The 18239-nt window shown below is 46.1% G+C and overlaps 1 protein-coding gene across 7 annotated transcripts in view; it reads left to right on the top strand.

Moving 5' to 3' along the window:
* Nucleotides 1-18239, top strand: part of GATAD2A (GATA zinc finger domain containing 2A) — a 111542-nt gene that overhangs the window by 37000 nt on the left and 56303 nt on the right. For 6 of the 7 annotated variants that reach the window (XM_080676942.1, XM_080676945.1, XM_080676944.1 and 3 more), the window contains one exon: nt 11195-11282. The exons of the other annotated variant lie outside the window; for it this stretch is intronic. In XM_080676942.1, the coding sequence (XP_080533068.1) occupies nt 11268-11282 (15 nt within the window). In that variant the 5' untranslated portion in view covers nt 11195-11267. The remainder of the gene's footprint in view (nt 1-11194; nt 11283-18239) is intronic. 7 annotated transcript variants of the gene reach the window in all.

Consider the following 18239-nt stretch of genomic DNA (forward strand, 5'->3'; position numbering starts at 1 on the left):
CCAAATTTTTTAAACTTCTTCTAACGCCACTTCTTCAAAATAGACTCGCCCAGGCCGTGGTATTTTGTGGAAGAGCCACACTCAAGGAAGGGGCCAAAGAGCCGCATGTGGCTCGCGAGCCGCAGTTTGCTGACCACTGAACTATACACTTAAAATGGCTAAGATGGTAACAAATATTTTTAATTCCTTTTATAAAATACTAGAGGCCCATTGCAAGAAATTCGTGCACGGGGGTGGGGTGTGTGTCCCTCAGCCCAGCCTGCACCCTCTCCAATCTGGGACATCCCTCTCACAATCCAGGACTGCTGGCTCCTAACCACTCACCTGCCTGGCTGCCTGATTGCCCCTAACCGCTTCTGCCTGCCAGCCTGATCACCCCCTAACCACTCCCCTGCCAGCCTGATCGACACCCAACTGGTCCCCTGCTGGCCCGATTGCCCCCAACTGCCCTCCCCTGCCAGCCTGGTCGCCCTTAACTGCCCTCCCCTGCAGGCCTGGTTGCCCCCAACTGCCCTCCCCTGCTGGCTCGGTCACCCCTAACTGCCCTCCCTTGCCAGCCTGGTTGCCCCTAACTGCCCTCCCCTGCCGGCCCGATTGCCCCTAACTGCCCTCCCCTGCCGGCCTGGTCACCCCTAACTTGCCCTCCCCTGCAGGCCTGGTCACCCCCAACTGCCCTCCCCTGCAGGCCTGGGTTCCCCCCAACTGTCCTCCCCTACAGGCCCGGTCGCCCCCAACTGCCCTCCCTTGCAGGCTTGGTCTCTCCCAACTGCCCTCCCCTGCTGGCCATTTTGTGGTGGCCATCTTTGACCACATGGGGGTGGCCATCTTGTGTGTTAGAGTGATGGTCAATTTGCATATCACCTCTTTATTAGATAGGATATATTTTAATTGACTTTTGAGAGGGAAGGAGGGAGAAAGAGAGAGAGAGAAAAATATTGCTGTGAGAGAGAAATGTCAATTGGTTGCCTCCTGCACGCACCCCAATCGAGGATCAACCTGGGTAATGTGCCTTGACCGGGAATTGAACTGACAACCCTTTGGTGCATGGGACGATGCTCAACCAACTGAGCCACACAGGGCTAAGATGATAAATTTTATGTATATTTTAAAATTTATCAGTGTGACATTGCTCAACAAAATTATATAGGTTTCAAGTGTAGATTTCTATGAAACATGATCTGAATATTTTCTTTTTCTTTTTTTCTTTTTTTTTTTTAAATATATTTTATTGTTTTTTTTACCGAGAGGAAGGAAGAGGGATAGATAGTCAGAAACATCAATGAGAGAGAAACATCGATCAGCTGCCTCCTGCACACCTCCCACTGGGGATGTGCCCGCAACCAAGTTACATGCCCTTGACCGGAATCGAACCCGGGACCCTTCAGTCCGCAGGCTGACGCTCTATCCACTGAGCCAAACCGGTTTTGGCTGAATATTTTATTTTTCAATTACAGTTGACAATGAATATTGCATTGTGTGTTTACCACCCAAAGTAAAATCTCTGTCACCATATATTTGACCCACTTTACCCTTTACTACTCTCCTACCCCTCTTTGCCTCTGGGCACGACCATACTGTAGCCTGTGTCTATGAGTATGTTAAGTATATTTTAACACAATAAAAAAATTGAACCTCTTTGAATTTAGAAATATCCTACATTCCCTATGAGAGCATCATTTTATCCTCCAAGAGATAGCTTAGGGAGAAAGGAACTAAGGCATTAATGTTTTGATGGCTTACCTTGTGCCACATATTGTGGGTTTTTTTTTTTTTTTTTTTTTTTATAAATATTTTATTGACTTTTTTACAGAGAGGAAGGGAGAGGGATAGAGAGTGAGAAACATCGATGAGAGACATCGATCAGCTGCCTCCTGCACACCCCCTACTGGGGATGTGCCCGCAACCAAGGTACATGCCCTTGACCGGAATCGAACCTGGGACCCTTCAGTCCGCAGACCGACGCTCTATCCACTGAGCCAAACCGGTTAGGGCCATATTGTGGGTTTTAAGAAAAAAGGATATGTGTGGTTCTAGAAGGTTCATTGTAACATCATCTTGGGAGTGTTGGAGCACAGAGATTCCGTGAGTATTCTTTGGTCCCCAGAGGGGTGGGGCCTGGATGTACTTCTAGTGTGGTGGGGCGACACAGGATTCCTAGAGTTTTCAGAGGACTTCGGAGAGCAGAGTCCAGGAACATCCGAGGTCGTCTCTGCTCTAGTGCTCAGCTCAGAGATCAAAGGTATTCCTTGTTTTCCTGTGGCTATTTGTCAGAGAATTTCTTTAATACAGCATTTACACTGAGTGGGAGACACCAGTTCCTAGGTCCTTGTTGTTAACAGAGATGTCATTTCCTCTTGTGTTCTTGGGACATTTTCTTTAGGATGTCCTTTAATGTAACGCACCACACATCCTCAGTACTAAACACTTCCAACACTTCCCAAAGCCTCAGATTAGTCTAGATGTTGACATTTGATTTCTGGATTCCTGGACACTTTAAATATCCAGGAATTTATCTGGGTCTATCTGAAGTTTATTTTATTTCTCAATTACAGTTGACATCATTATTATTAATGCTTTTATTGATTTTTTTGTTTTAGAGAGAGAGGAAGGGAGAGGAATAGAGAGATAGAAACATTGGAGAGAAACATCATCTATCAGTTGCCTCTTATACGCCCCCTATTGGGGATCAAGCCCACAAACCTGGGCATGTGCCCTGAGAATTGAACCAGTGACCCCTTGGTTCCTGTGTCAACACTCAACAGCTGAGCCACACCGGTTAGGCGACATCCATTATTATTTGTACTAGAGGCCTGGTGCACAAATTTGTTCACAGGTGGGGTCTGGCCTCCCACCTGTGTTGGGGGCCAATTGGGTTGGGCCGGCTGGGGGGCGGGTGCAGGAAGTTGGCCACTGCAGTGCGCGTCATCCGTTGTTCCGGTAGCTTGGCTTTTATATACATAGATTAGTTTCAGGTGTACTGTGTAGTGGTTAGACATTAATATAAGAAGTGACTGATTCCCTTGATAAGTCTGTTTCTACCCCGGCACCATATGGTTATTACAATATTATTGACTATACAGTAAAATCTCAATATAATGGACTAATTCGAGCAAGGGTGAGTGTCCATTAAAGTTGAAAGTTTGTTATGTAATAAAGTAGGTTTTCTGAATTCGTATGTTAAAAAATTGACAAGTTTACCTATTTTTACTTATGTCAACACATTTGTGTAATTAAAATTATGTATGAAAAATTTAATTTCATAGAAAAGTTTTCTATATTATTGCAGTAATTTTAAATTTATACTGAGTAGCTCTAGTAAATGCATGCATTCACCAGTTACCATGAGTAAACAAATGCACACGGCTGGGGCGTGGCTTAATGTTCCTTGGAACTTGGACTGGCAGGCATTAAAACTGCTGCAGCCCTGGTTGGTTTGGCTCGGTGGATGGAGCATTGTCCTGCGGGCTGAGGGTCCTGGGTTCAATTCTGGCCTGGGGCGTGTGCCCAGGTTGCGGGCTCAGTCCCCAGTGGGGAGTGTGCAGGAGGCAGCCGATCAGTGATTCTCTCATCATGTTTCTCTCTCCCTTCTTCTCTGAGATCAATGGAGATAGTGTGGAGATATATTTAAAACTGCTGCAGAAAGTTAGGCCACTGGACAGCAGAAGCAATTACTATGTGAGATGTAGTGTGATTATGTGCTAATCATTTGCTGAACATTGTGAGTAGTGACTCTTGGATTTAAATATGTAGACTACAGTTGTAGATATGTAATATTTATGTGGGTGAAATTACTACAGTTTTTTCTAACATATGGCCCATCCGCTAAAATTTGTTAAAAATAACAGTAAGTTTAACAACAACAAAATAACCTGTTATTTTAATTATAAGCAAATCTTGGTTAAAAGCATTTTAAAATTAACAGGAGTTTATTTTCATATATGACATACGGACTGGAAATTTTGTTCATTAAGTCTGGAGTCTGTTAAATCGAGGTCCGAAAAATTGAGGGTTTACCGTATTCCCTATGCTGTACTTTATATCCCCATGACTATTTTGTAGCTGCCAATTGTATTTCTTACTCACTTCACATTTTCACCTAGCCCAGTGGTCGGTAAACCGCGGCTCGCGAGCCACATGCAGCTCTTTGGCCCCTTGAGTGTGGCTCTTCCACAAAATACCACGTGCGGGTGCGCACGTACAGTGCGATTGAAGGAGTACCCTAATTAAGTTAATAACAATGTACCTACCTGTATAGTTTAAGCTTAAAAAATTTGGCTCTCAAAAGAAATTTCAATCGTTGTACTGTTGATATTTGGCTCTGTTGACTAATGAGTTTGACGACCACTGACCTAGCCCCTCACCCCCCCAACTCCTGTCTGGCAACCATCAGTTTGTTCTCTGTATCTATGAGTCTATTTCTATTTTGTATGTTTGTTTATATTCTTTTTCTATTTTTTGTCGATTTCAGAGAGTTAGGGAGAGGGTTAGAGAGATAGAAACATCAATGATGAGAGAGAATCATTGATGGGCTGCCTCCGGCACACCCCACAACTCAGGCATGTGCCCTGACAGGGAATCAAACTATGACCTGGGCTGTGTCCTTGCCTGTCTCCATGTTGCTGGTTCCTGGATAGAGTTTATATTGTTAGGTTTTTACTCAAGTCTGTGGTGGAAACATAGTGGTTGGGTATTTATAACTCAGGGAGGATTCCATTTCCCTATTTTCTCCTGTGTGTCTCCTTGGGCATTGGATAAGGAGATGAGTGAGAGAGCTCTTTCTCTTGAGGAGCATTTGGGGAAGGGAACCTAGTGGGATGCTTGATGCCAGATGTCAAGTTTCAGCTGTGCCACGTGATGGGGCTTTAGTCCTTTGGGATGGAAGGGTTTGATGGAGTAAGAGCTGGTCAGGCAGAGTGGGCCTGAATAACAGGTGCTTGTGTCTGAAGGATGAGTGGGAGGAAAGACTTTCCCAGTGGTGGGACAGTGGTGGGAACAGCATGTGCAAAGGTCTGGTGGTAGAGACAGGCAGATGTGGGTGTAAAGAATTGAGACAAGGAGCATCGAGTATGTCTGTGTGTGGGTGTGTACACATACAAATGTGTGTGCCAGATGACTTCCATAGGGTCACCTGGGCCTGAAACAAGCAAAGCCTTAAAATCCATGGTGATACGTTGCTAGCATTGGGGGTTTTAAGGGACTTTAGGAATGGCCTCATTGGCGCAGTGTAGGGAATGGACCATCTCTCTCTCAGTGAGACTGTGGTTACTGTGGCTGAGGGAGGACAGGCAGGGGCAAACCAGGGCCCTGGAAAGCATAGAGTGGCTGTTACCTCAGTGGATACAGCTTGACAGTGAAGACAGGCCAACTCTGTTGCCAAGGATGGGCTTGTGTGGCCTTGCTGTTGGCTCCGTGGCCCTCATGGGGCTGGTTTTTCGCATTTAGTGTGCCGAGTCATGCTCTCTTCTGCTCTGCAGGTTAATAAGCCTCCATCCCAGGGGGAGAGCAGGTACTGCTTTGTCCTCTGGGGCCAACATGGAGCCAGAGCACTTCCTTCGTATGCCTCTGTCCTTTTTGTTTCAAGCATGCCACTGTGTCTGGGTCACCTCTATTCCTTTAATACTCGGGCACAGCCTGTCAGGACTGCAGGAAGTCAATAGTTTTGGCTTTTGGGGTTGTACTGTCTGTGTTGCTACTACTCAGCTCTACTTTGTAAGAGAAGCAGCTGTAGGCAGTGCACACTTGGGTGGGCATGGTTGTGTTCCAGGAAACCCGTTCACCACATCAGGTCCAGATAGTAGTTTGCTGATCCCAGTTGAGAAAACTGAATTGTCGGCTCAAGTGAATCTTGACATGCTGCACAATTGCTCTGCTTCAGTTTCTTCCTTTCTGATAGGGCTGGCCAGGGAGTTGTCTTCCTAATAGTTTGGCAGTGCATTTGTTGCTGAGACTGTTGACAGAGAAGGTCTAGGTAACCCTTGGCTTTCAGGAGCACTTGAATTGCATGGAAAAAGTGGACTTTGTGGACCTATAGACAGGAGAAGGAGAATATATTGTTGGGTTTCACCTCGGAGTTTTTTGGCCTAATGTCACGTTCCCAAGACTGGATTTGAGCCAGGGTGGTGGTAAATACCTGGTTGTAGACAGTTAAAGACTTTAGTGACAGCACAAGTGTTTGGTTAGTGCAGGATAGCAGAAGTGTGCAGCTTTCATAAAGGCTGGGCCTCTGGCAGGGATGATGGGCCCCTCTGTGGCCTGCCTTGGAGAGCCCAGGCTTCCCAGTCAGGTGCCCATGGCCCTAGAGACCAGTCCCTGCACTGGGCTGGCCACGGGTGCTGCAACCTGAGCGTCTCCTTGGAACTGGAGCTCCCTAGCCAGCAGCAGCCAGTGTCTGGCTGGGGCTCCTCCCCTCAAGTTAAAAGGGAGCTGACTTGCCTGAGCTCCAGAGGATGAAATAGCTACGAAGGACTTCTGTTGCCCAAAGCAGTGACTTGATTTCATGTAAATCACCATGGCTGCCCTCTCACCAAGTGTGATCTTTCTCAAACTGGGAAATCATTGTGTTGGGGGTGTGTCTCAGAGTTGGTGTGTGTGTGTGTGTGTGTGTGTGTGTGTGTGTGTGTGTGTGTGTGTGTGTGTAAGTGGAGTACCCAGGTGCAGGGTCAAAGCCAAACCATAATGATTTATCAAGGGAACAGAAGAGCCTCTTATGAGTTGGTAATTATGTACTTAAGGGTTACTTGATACTGTTTTAAATGTATGGGTTGGAAATAAAAACTGAAAGCTCTCTAAACCCATCTAGTGTGGGTAGATGGCAAAACAGTTTAAATGTTGTATCAGTGAAAAGCGATTATATTTTATTTTAGAGAAATGCTCCCAAATCTCATGGTGCTAAGTGGTCTCTGCTTGGTTCAGCTCCTTTTCAACTTCCACACTAATTGTATCTGAGAGCTTCTGCTCCTCAGATTGGTTCCTTCTTCAATGTTAAACCATCCCTGTTCATTCATTCCATATATATTTATCGGGCACCTGGTATGTGTGTCTGACACTGTCCTAGGAGCTTGGAATAAAATGCATCAGACATCCCTTTCCTTGTGGCATTTATGTTTTTGTCGGGTAAGAAAGTCCATAAACACAATAGCTGCCTGTGTGGAGCTTGCAGAGAAGCCAGGGCTGTGGGAGAGCAGCAGGTGGGCCTCTGAGAGGGAGACATTTGAGTAGCAACTTGGGGTCAGCCATTGGGAGGAGGGAACTGATCAAAACAGAGGGAGCAGCTAAATACAAATGCTCTGGCAACTATTTTTAGAACAGGCTGTATACAGGCATTTCTGAGTTGTGTGAATATGAACTAGGCATTTGTTGACATTTAGGGATTTTTTTATGGCATTTCATATATATATGTACACACACACACACACACACACACACACACACACACACACACTGAGTGGCCAGATTATTATGATCTCTGAATGCATAATAATCTGGCCACTCAGTGTATATCCTATATAATAAAAGGCTAATATGCAAATTGTCCCCCTCCCCCTGGCCAGGCTGACCGGACCCCACCCATGCACGAATTCATGCACCGGGCCTCTAATAGACTCTCCCCCCCCCCTCTCTCTCTCTCTCTCTCTCTCTCTCTCTCTCTCTCTCTCTCTCTCAGTGGCCAGATTATGCGTTCAGAGATCATAATAATCTGGCCACTCGGTGTGTGTGTGTGTATATATATTTCATAAGGGAGAGGAAGAGAGAGAGATAGAAACATCAGTGATGAGAAAGAATCATTGATCGGCTGCCTCCTGCAGGCCCCACACTGGGGATGGAGCCTGCAACCTGGGCATGTGCCCTGACTGGGAATTGAACCGTGACCTCCTGGTTCATAGGTCGATGCTTAACCACTGAGCAACGCCAGCTGGGTCATGGTAGTTATATTTTCAAAGGTCCTTTTTAATTTGGGTTGCAAATTGAAGAATTGATTGTTAAAATGATAAAGTGGGATTTTCTTTAAAACATAAAAAGACCCCCAGGTGGGAGGGTGCCTGGTGTATTGGGGTCATGGCCAGGAAGCCAGCAAGGCTGGAGTAGGATAAACAACTGGTCAGTGGGTAGGCCTCAAAATACAGGAGAGACTCGAGCTTCATTCTTTTATTATTTAAAAAAAATTTTGTTTTAATTGATTTTTAGAGAGCGAGGAAGGGAGAAGGAGAGAGAGAAACATCGAAGAAAGAGAACATCGGTTGGCTGCCTCCTACACGCTCCCCTACTGAGGATCGAGCTGGAATCCTGGCATGTGCCGGGAATGGGAATCGAGTCTGTGACCTCTTCTTTTTTTTTAAAAAATATATTTTATTGATTTTTTTACAGAGAGGAAGGGAGAGGGATAGAGTTAGAAACATCAATGAAAGAGAAACATTGATCAGCTGCCTCCTGCACACCTCCCACTAGGGATGTGCCCACAACCAAGGTACATGCCCTTGACTGGAATCGAACCTGGGACCCTTCAGTCTGCAGGCTGACGCTTTATCCACTGAGCCAAACCAGTCAGGGCGAGTCTGTGACCTCTTGGTGCATGGGTTATGCTCATCCACTGAGCCATACTGTCTGGGCTCAAGCTTCATTCTAAGTGAATGCAGGACTTTCAAAGGGTTTCAAGCTGAGGATTGAAAGCAGGGCGTCTAGTTTGCTGGCCTCCACCATAGCAGAGAGGATGGTGTGGCCAGGGAAGGTGTGAGAACTGGTTGGACCCAGGTATGTTTGATGACAGAATCAACAGGATTTCCAGATGGACTGGATAGTGGGATAGTCAGATTAAGATGGCAATTCCATATTTTAATCTGAGCCGCTAGTAGACTGTGGATGTGCCATGAGCTAAGATGGAGAAAGCCATGGTGGAGCATGATGACCTTAAAAATTCTTGCATATTGCACTCTACCCATGATGCAATGTGTGTGTTGAAATAACAGATTGTTAAGATAACCTTCCTCACCCTAGCCAGTGTGGCTTAATAGGTTGGGCACTGTCCCATGCACCAAAAGGTTGCTGGTTCAATTCCTTGTCAGGACACATGCCAGGTTGCAGGCTCCATCCCTGATGGGGGGCAGGGGGTGTACAGGAAACAGCTGATCTATGTTTCACACTCACATTAATGTTTCTTTTCTCTCTGCCCCCCCAAAAAAAATCAATTAAAAAAAAAAAGATGACCTTCCTCCATGCCAGTTCACCCTCCAGGAAATGTTGTTCAGTGTCTTATGGTCTCATAGAATAGAATAGAATACTTGGATCTTCATTGAAAATCAGTTATCTACAAGTGCATGGGTATATTCTGGTCACCCATCTACATGTCTGTCTTTATGTCCATATCACAGACTTGCTTATTGTAGTCTTAAGTTCAGATAGGATAAGCCCTCCAAATTTGTTCCTCTTTTTCAATGTTGTTTTCACTATTCCAGGTCCGTTGCATTTTCATATAAATTTTAGAATCAGCTTGTTTTTTTCTATAAAAAAGCATGATAGGAATTTTTTATTGGGATAGCGTTGAATCTGTGATCCAATTTGGGAGGGAGAATTGATACCTCTGACCCACAGACAAGACCTATTAATTTAGTTTTTCTTTTTCTCAAGGATGCATTGTTATAGTTTTCAGTTTGTAGGTCTTGCACATTTAAAAAAATCAAATTTATCCTTAACTATTTCACATTTACGGTGTTGTAAATGGATTTTAAAAAAAGCTTTGCGTTTATTTCATGTAGGAATACCGTTAACTTTTAATTTTTATTGATTTCAAAGAGGAAGGGAGAGGGAGAGAGAGATAGAAACATCAATGATGAGAGAGAATCTTTGATCAACTGGGGATTGAGCCTGCAACCCAGGCATGTGCCTGACCAGGAATTGAACCATGACCTCCTGTTTCATAGGTTGATGCTCAACCACTAAGCCATGCTGGCCAGGCAGTACTGTTGACTTTTGTGTATTGACCTTGATCCTGAAGAGAGCAGGTGCCTGGAAAGCCCATGGCCCCTATTTCTGAGGCTTCCCTCTCCACAGCAGAGAGGGGCCACTGCTTGGGTGGTATGAAAGAACTAGGATTAACTGTATCCACTGTGTTTTCCTGCCCTAGACCTTGCTGAGGAGGACACTGTGTGCTCCTTGGTGCCCAAATATCACTGATATTTGCTTATTTTACAAGTTCTCCTGTGGGAGTGTTTCTCACCATCCATGAGCTGTGTATTGCTGTGATCCCAGTTTAAAAATAAAGGTTTCATATCAGAGCAAGCATTCTTTGGGCACAAAGAATGATAACACTCAGCAAGCTAAAACTGACAGCACTGCCCAGGAGTTCAGGATTTGGCTGGTTCACTGTGTTTTAGCCTATGCGCCTGAAGCCCTGGATGTCTGCTGTCTCTGTGATCTCAGGAAAGTTCCCGAATATTTTTTAAACTTAGTTTTCCTGTCTGTAAAACAGACAGCCCCTTCCTCCCTGGGCAGTATTATATCTCAGGAGATGATTCCTAGGGTAAAACTGTGAGTTGCCCCTCAAAGGTGAAGCCACCTTCATTTGGGAGGTGAAGTATGCTTGTCCCCAGACACATTGCACTCTCAACTTCTTGAGGGCAAACCTTGCACTTCTTGGAACGATGTGTAGTTTCTCTGTGGTCTGTGCCAGGGAATACGCACCTGGAGAGGGAGACCTAGGTGACCAAATTCCTGAGTATTGGGCACGTTAGATTCCTTTTCTGTAAATGGGTATGATTCTGTAATCTGCCCCTAGAGTTGTCCTGGGGATTCATAGAAATACTGAGATTTTGACACAATACCTGGAACTTACTGTTAAACACCTATTAAATGCTGGGTATTACTGTTAATGTCATTACTGTTATAGTCAAACCTTGAACCATTTTCTGGGCGTTTGACACAGTGGTGTTTGGCTTTTACAATCTCATCTCGATCATATTGTTGAAGACAGCATCTGCCATGCTAGTGTTTATTGGTTAGCAATGCATCAGGTCATAAGTCAGACTGATAGAAGTTTTATTTCCTCAGCTGCCCCCTATGGAAGATGGCTGAGACAGACCTCTGGTTGAAATCTAAAATTTCACTATGTAATCACAGGAGTTGGAGGCATTTAAAACTGCCAGAATGTTCTAGAAACTTTCCTTGAAAACTCAGGGTTTTTTTTCTCTGTCCTTCACTTTAGGTTGATAAGCACGTTGACGCAAGTTGCCTTTTACATAGCTGCTGCCATGTCCAGCTGGTAGGACCAGAGTTCCATGCCCAGAAGCCAGGTGAGTGCTTGGGTTCTGGTATCTGTGTAATGAAGGCTCTGACTCATTTAGCTCTTTGAACATTTGAAACTGAGTGCTGCTTCAGAAGCTGATGGCCACCTTTTAGACTAGGAAATGGAAGGAGTCAAGTCCTCCCTACAGGATTGTGTGATAAGACTGTCTCCATGGGACTACCCAGACCCTGCTGGCCTCCATTTGCTCTCCTCTCATGTCTCAGGGATCACTTACTTGAAAAGCCCTGGCCTAAATAGGATGAGCCGATCCTCTGTGAGGATCAGAGGCCAAGGATAATCCTGGCCAGGTGTCCTTGGCCCTCTGGCCATTTCTGATTTCCCAATGCTGACCAAAACTGGTAGAATTTTCCCTTAACCATTGTCAGCAGTGCAGGGCCTTGTACTGGTGCTTTTGAGCTGGTTGTCCGTATCTTGCTTCATATCTGTGGGGAAACTGAGCCGCCGCCCGCCCCTCCCCCCCCCCCCCCCCCCAGCTTAGAGCTGTCAAGTGCAGGCTGTGTCAAGGACTCTCAGGACCCAGCAGGCAGACCCTGCCATCCAGGTGGGATTTTGTCTGTTGCTATCAGGGCCTGGCCAGCAACGTTTTGGCCTAAGGCTGCCTATCTGCAGAAGAATGTAGAACCCAGTATTACAGGACTTGGAGGCAGTGTGGAGACCTCCTGGGTCAGTCAACTGCTTCCTCATAGTCCAGCTGGCAGGTGACTTATCAAGGGGTACATGTCCTAACCTGCATCACAGCTGCTCAGATTGCCTGCTGGGCTGAGTGTGGTATTTGACAAGGGTGTAGGGGTCAGTTTTGTTAGGTTTCAGCTCTTAATCTGCCTATAGCAAGAAAATATGGGCATGGTCAAGTAGTCCTTGTGTCAGGAAAACATTTACAGAATATTCTTTTTTTTTTTTTTTAATTTAAAATTGATTTTAGAGAAAGAGAAACATTGATTTGTTGTTCCATTTATTTATGCATTCATTGGTTGATTCTTCTTTGTGCCCTGACTGGGGATGGAACCCACAACCTTGGTGTATTGGGACAATGCTCTAACCAACTGAGCTACCTAGCCAAGGGCCAGAGTATTCTAACAAAACCAAATTTTACTGGTGTTTTAAAAGAATTTTTTAAATTGAAATACAATGTTCATACCATATAACTCACCAATTATGTATTTCAGTGATTTTTAATTTTGGGGGGGGGTATATTCAGGAGTGTGCAACCATTACCTCTCTCTGATTCCAGACCACTTTTATCACCTCAAAAAGAAACCCCGTCCACATTAGCAGTCACTCTCCATTCCCCTCTCCCAGCCACTAACCTTGCAACCACTAATCTACTTTCTGTGTCTATGGATTTGCCTGTGCTATACATTTCATATCAATAAAACTATATAACATATGCCCTGACCGGTTTGGCTCAATGGATAGAGCGTCTGTCTGCGGACTGAAAGGTCCCTGGTTCGATTCCAGTCGAGGGCATGTACCTTGGCTGCGGGCACATTCCCAGTAGGAGGTGTGCAGGAGGCAGCTGATAGATGTTTCTCTCTCATCGATGTTTCTGACTCTATATCCCTCTCCCTTCCTCTCTGTAAAAAATCAATAAAATATATTAAAAAAAAAACAAAAAAAAAACTATATAACATATGACCTTGTATGTTTGATTTTTCTTACTCTGTGTAATGTTTTTGAGGTTCATTCACTTTGTAGCATGAATCTCACCTTATCCATTTTTATGGCTGTGTGGTATTCCATTGCAGAGATGGATCACATTTTGTTTACCTGTTCATCTGGGATGAATTTGGGCTGTTTTCACCTTTTGGCGATTTGTGAGTAATGCTATTAAGAACATTTGTGTATGCGCCCTGGCCGGTTTGGCTTAGTGGATAGAGAGTTGGCCTGCAGACTGAAGGGTCCTGGGTTCGATTCCAGTCAAGGGCCCGGCCCCTGGTTGGGGTGAGTGCAGAAGGCAACCAATCGATGTGTTTCTGTCACATAAATATTTCTCTGTCTTTCCCTCTCTTCCACTCTCTCTAAAAATCAATAGAAAAATATCCTTGGGTGAGGATTAAAAAAAATTTAACAAGAACATTTGTGTATGCAATTTGTGCTGGGTGCTCAGGATCAAAATTGGGTGTGACTTATAGAAAAATAGATAGTTCACAGAAAGAGTAATGCAGATGGCCCTTAACCAACCAAGGTATGGAAAATACTTACTTTCTCTGATACTAACAATGGTTGTTGGAGCTTCATTAAAACAACATTTCTGACCTTTTCCCACAGAGGTGGACTCCGTTCTGTTGGTGGGAATCAGACTCCACCATACATTGTTTTTGGGGGTTTATAACTCCTCTGAGTGGGAATTGCTTACCCTTTGCTCCAGCAATTCTACCTCTATAAATTTATCCCAAAGATACACTGTTAAAAAGAAGGATTGTGGCCCAGCTGGCATGGCTCAGTGGTTGAGCGTCGACCTATGAACTAGGAGGTTGTGGTTCGATTCCCGTTCAGGGTACATGCCCGGGTTGTAGGCTTGATCCCCAGTGTGGGGTGTGCAGAAGGCAGCCAATCAGTGATTCTCTCTCATCATTGATATTTCTATCTCTCTCCCCTCTCCCTTTCTCTCTGAAATCAATGAAAATAATATTTTTAAAAAAGGATTGTGATAGGGCTATTCATTATAACATTCTCAAGTAGCAAAACTGGAAATGACTTAGGTGTTTGTCAGTTGGGGCTGGGGACTGATAGGGTGGACCCTAGCCCTTGGTGAAGGAAGGATGAGATCTACATGTCATGGTGACGGAATATTAAGAGTGAAGTGACAACTGGAAAAAAGAACAAGGTAAAGGATAAAGAGATGTAGTGTGTTCACTTTTATCCAATGAAAGGTGGGGGGATATGGATGTATGTGTATTTGCTTATATTTAACTAGAGGCCCGGTGCACGAAATTCATGCACGGGGGTGGGGTGGTGTCCCTCAGCCCAGCCTGCACCTCTCCAATCTGGGATCCCTCTCACAATCCAGGACTGCTGGCTCCCAACTGCTCGCCTGCCTGCCTTCCTGATTGCCCCTAACCGCATCTGCCTGCCAGCCTGATCACCCCCTAACCACTCCCCTGCCAGTCTGATTGATGCCTAACTGCTCCCTTGCCAGCCTGTTTTCCCCTAACTGCCCTCCCCTGCAGGCGTGCTCGCTACAACTGCCCTCCCTTGCAGTCCTGGTCCCCCCCGCAACTGCCCTCCCTTGCTGGCCATCTTGTGGTGGCCATCTTGTATCCACATGGGGGCAGGATCTTTGACCACATTGGGGCAACCATCTTGTGTGTTGGAGTGATGGTCAGTCTGCATATTACTCTTTTATTAGATAGGATAGAGGCTTGGTGCATGGGTGGGGGCCAGCTGGTTTGCCCTGAAGGGTGTCCCGGATCAGGGTGGGGGTTTCCTTGGAGTGTGGGGCGGCCTGGGCGAGGGGCCTGTGGTGGTTTGCAGGCTGGCCACGCCACTTGGTGACCCAAGCGGAGGCCCTGGGATCTGGGGTTTACTTATCTTCTACAATTGAAACTTTGTTGCCTGGAGCGGAGGCCTGGGCCGGCCAGGGCTGCAGAAGCTTGGCTTCCTCCATCGCCGCGGGCAACCCTAGCCTCCTGCTCTTTCCAGCTCCGTGGCTGCCGCCATTTCTGTTTGGATTTATGTATCTTCTATCATTGAAACTTTGTAGCCTTTAGTGGAGGCCTAGGCCGGCAAGCACAGGCGGAAAGCTTGGCTTCTACCATTGTCAGGGAAACTCAAGCCTCCCTCCTGCTCTCTGTGGCGGTAGCCATCTTGGTTGGGTTTATTTGCATATTCGCTCCTGATTGGCTTGTGGGCGTGGCTGAGTGATGGTTAATTTGCATATCACTCTTTTATTAGATAGGATTTTTTAAAAATGGAAGTATAACCTACTAGAGGCCCGGTACACAAATTCGTGCACCAGTGGGGTCCTTAGCCTGGCCTGCGGGATTGGGCCGAAACTGGCCCTCTGACATCCCCCAAGGGGTCCCGGATTGCAAGAGGGTGCAGGCCAGGTCGAGGGACCCCACTGGTGCACGATCAGGGCCAGGGAGGGATGCGGGAGGGCTCCAGGGTGTGTCTGGCCCATCTCGCTCAGTCACGATCGGCTGGACCCTAGCAGCAAGCTAACCTACCAGTTGGAGCGTCTGCCCCCTGGTGGTCAGTGCACGTCATAGGGAGCAGTTGAGTGGCCTTAGCATATCATTAGCATTTTACCCTTTGATTGGTTGAATGGATGACTGGACGACCGGACACTAATCATATTAGGCGTTTATTATATAGGATAAGTGAACCACATGGTCACCCCTGAGGAGGAATAAGAGGGGACAGGGTAACTGGAGACTTACCTGTTTTTTTTTTCTGTGTAACACTGGTTGTGTCTTTTACATTATCCTATATAATAGAAGGCTAATATGCAAATAGACAGAACAGCGGAACAGCTGGTCGCTATGATGTGCGCTCACCACCAGGGGCCATGTGTGAAACATGGTGGGCGTTGGCTGAGGTGGGTTGGTGGAGCAGGTGAGTGGGAGCACCAGACCAAGGTGGGCGCCAGTTGCTGTCATGGGGGCAAGCCTCTGGTGGTTACTGAAAATTCTTTGCTCCCTTGCGCTGCTGTCCCGCCTGGCGCTCATACCTGCTGCCAGCGCTGGCCCTGCTCACATCCGCTGCTCGCGATGGAGCCATCGCTCGCACCCACTGCCAGTGCCCGGTGCCGGTCCCAATCACTCAGCACCATCAGCGGGTGCAAGCGGTGGCTGCCATCCCTGATCACCCCTGAGGACTTCTCCACCTCCCCCTGCTCCTGAGGGGCGATCGGGGCAGAAGCTGCCACTCACACCCGCTGCCAGCACTGGCCCCAGTCCCTCAGCGCCGACAGCAGGTTTTAGCAGGTTTGAGCTGAGCGGGGCCTGCGTGTTGGAGCGGCAGCAGCGGGAGCGGGGCTACCGGCAGACGGGGACCTGGGCCACGGTGGGAGGGGCCAGGTGGGAGCGTGGAGGATGGGCCGAGACCCGCCCCTGTGCCTACCACAGCCTCACGGCCCACAGTTCCTTTCAAGGTGGGCCCCTAGTTATAAAATAGAAGTATGTCAAAGGGCCAGTGGCAATCCTTAAAAACCAATGGAAAATGAAATAAATGAATCTACGTGCATGTATTTACATGACTTTTAAATATAATAGTTTGACTGTAAATATTTTAGTGAGGTACAGCATAAAGGCAAAATGAAAAATTTTTAAATCTTTAACTGTTTTTAGAAATCATATTTTTGGTTTCAGGTTAACAATACCAATAGTATCAGTATTATATGTTACAGAAGAAAATAAGTCATTGATGTCTTTAAGAACCAAAAATTTCAGCATGAAATAAAAGTGTAAATATAAAATCAAAGCATTTATGGTTGAAATGGTTTAATTCTGAATCTGCATTGGAATATCCCTGTTGCATCAGACGGTAATGGGGTTGTGCCAGAAGGACCCACAGGGCCCCCCATGGTCAAGGGTGGGGCAGGTGAGCAGGAGGGAGAACAAGGAGTCCCTGAATTGCTGCATCAAAGGGGTAAAAAAATCCATGCTTATGTTGGCACGCAAAGGAAAGGAAGACACTTGCCAGTAGGGAATCAGCTCATTTTGAAAATTGGTTGAGGGAAAGAATCAAGTACATTTACCTTTTATATGTGAAATAGAGGGTGAGGGCAACTTTCCCTCACAGCTCAGTGCTGCCCCACAGAACTTTCTGGAATGCTCTGAATCCATACCTGGATTAGTTTGAGGAAGTCAAGTTTTAATTTAATTTAATTCAAATCTCTTTAAATGGCCTCATCTGACTGATGGACAACACAACTATTTATATATTCTGGCTAATTGGTGGAATTATGAATTATAAGTTTTCAGACACCTAATGAAATGGTGGGTCCCAACAGCGAGCATCCTCAGTGGCCAGCCCCCAAGGAGGGCACACATGCTTAGTTAGGCCTCAAAACCTGGTTTTTGAGAAATTGGGTGTGTTTTATACCACAGGGATACCACCAGCAAAAACTATCTGTGGGAAACAGGATAAATAACCTAATTTCTTCAATGTATGATTGAAAAGAAGGGAGTGTGGTGGGGAGCCTATAGATTTCAAGCAGTGTGACTCTGACAGTTGAAGGAATGCTTGTTAAATTGTCCAAGATGTGATTGTGGGATGGTGATAAATACTGACCTGTCATTTGTAAATGCACGTTGGATAGGATTTGCTTCACAGAAGCTAGTGGGGTGTGGGAGACCAAGGTTGGTCACCTAAAGACCATACATGTTGGATGCATGCAGTTAATCATGCTGCTCTCTTTACTTCTGTGGATATGTTTGCAATTTTCTATAATCAAAGTTAACAAAACAGGCTTGACCCAGGTGTTCCCTCAGAGAGCATTATGACGCACATCACCCAGAGCAGGGAAAACAGCCATTTACAAAGTGAGGATGGTGGCCACTTGTGGTTAGTTGAAATTCAAGTAGAAAATCTTCAGCAGAGATTCTGGAATTGCTGTGAGGGGCTGTAGCCAGTGGCCTGTCATGTGGGACAACCTCTCAATATAGCGTTCATATTTTCTGTAATAACACTCACAGCTCCCATTTGTGGAGCCCTTGGAGAGCATTAGTGATAAAGTGGGCAGGTGCTGTTCCCATTTCACAGGTAAGGAAGCTGAGGCACGTGGAGGTGAACCAGGCATCATTCTGTGCCTGGTGGCACCTTCTGTTCTATGAGCCTCTCTCCTGCCCCCCCCCCCCCCCCCCCCCCGCCGCCCGCCTTGGAGCACTTCTTATTATCATCTGTGCTTTCTCACTTTAGTACGTTGATTCTGTGATAGCCAATATACTGTTGTTAATATAGTCTTGATTAGCGACCAGTCTCTCTTCTGCATTGTCGG

This window comes from Plecotus auritus, assembly GCF_963455305.1.
Source record: "Plecotus auritus genome assembly, chromosome: 6".
In the NCBI taxonomy this organism is placed as follows: domain Eukaryota; kingdom Metazoa; phylum Chordata; class Mammalia; order Chiroptera; family Vespertilionidae; genus Plecotus; species Plecotus auritus.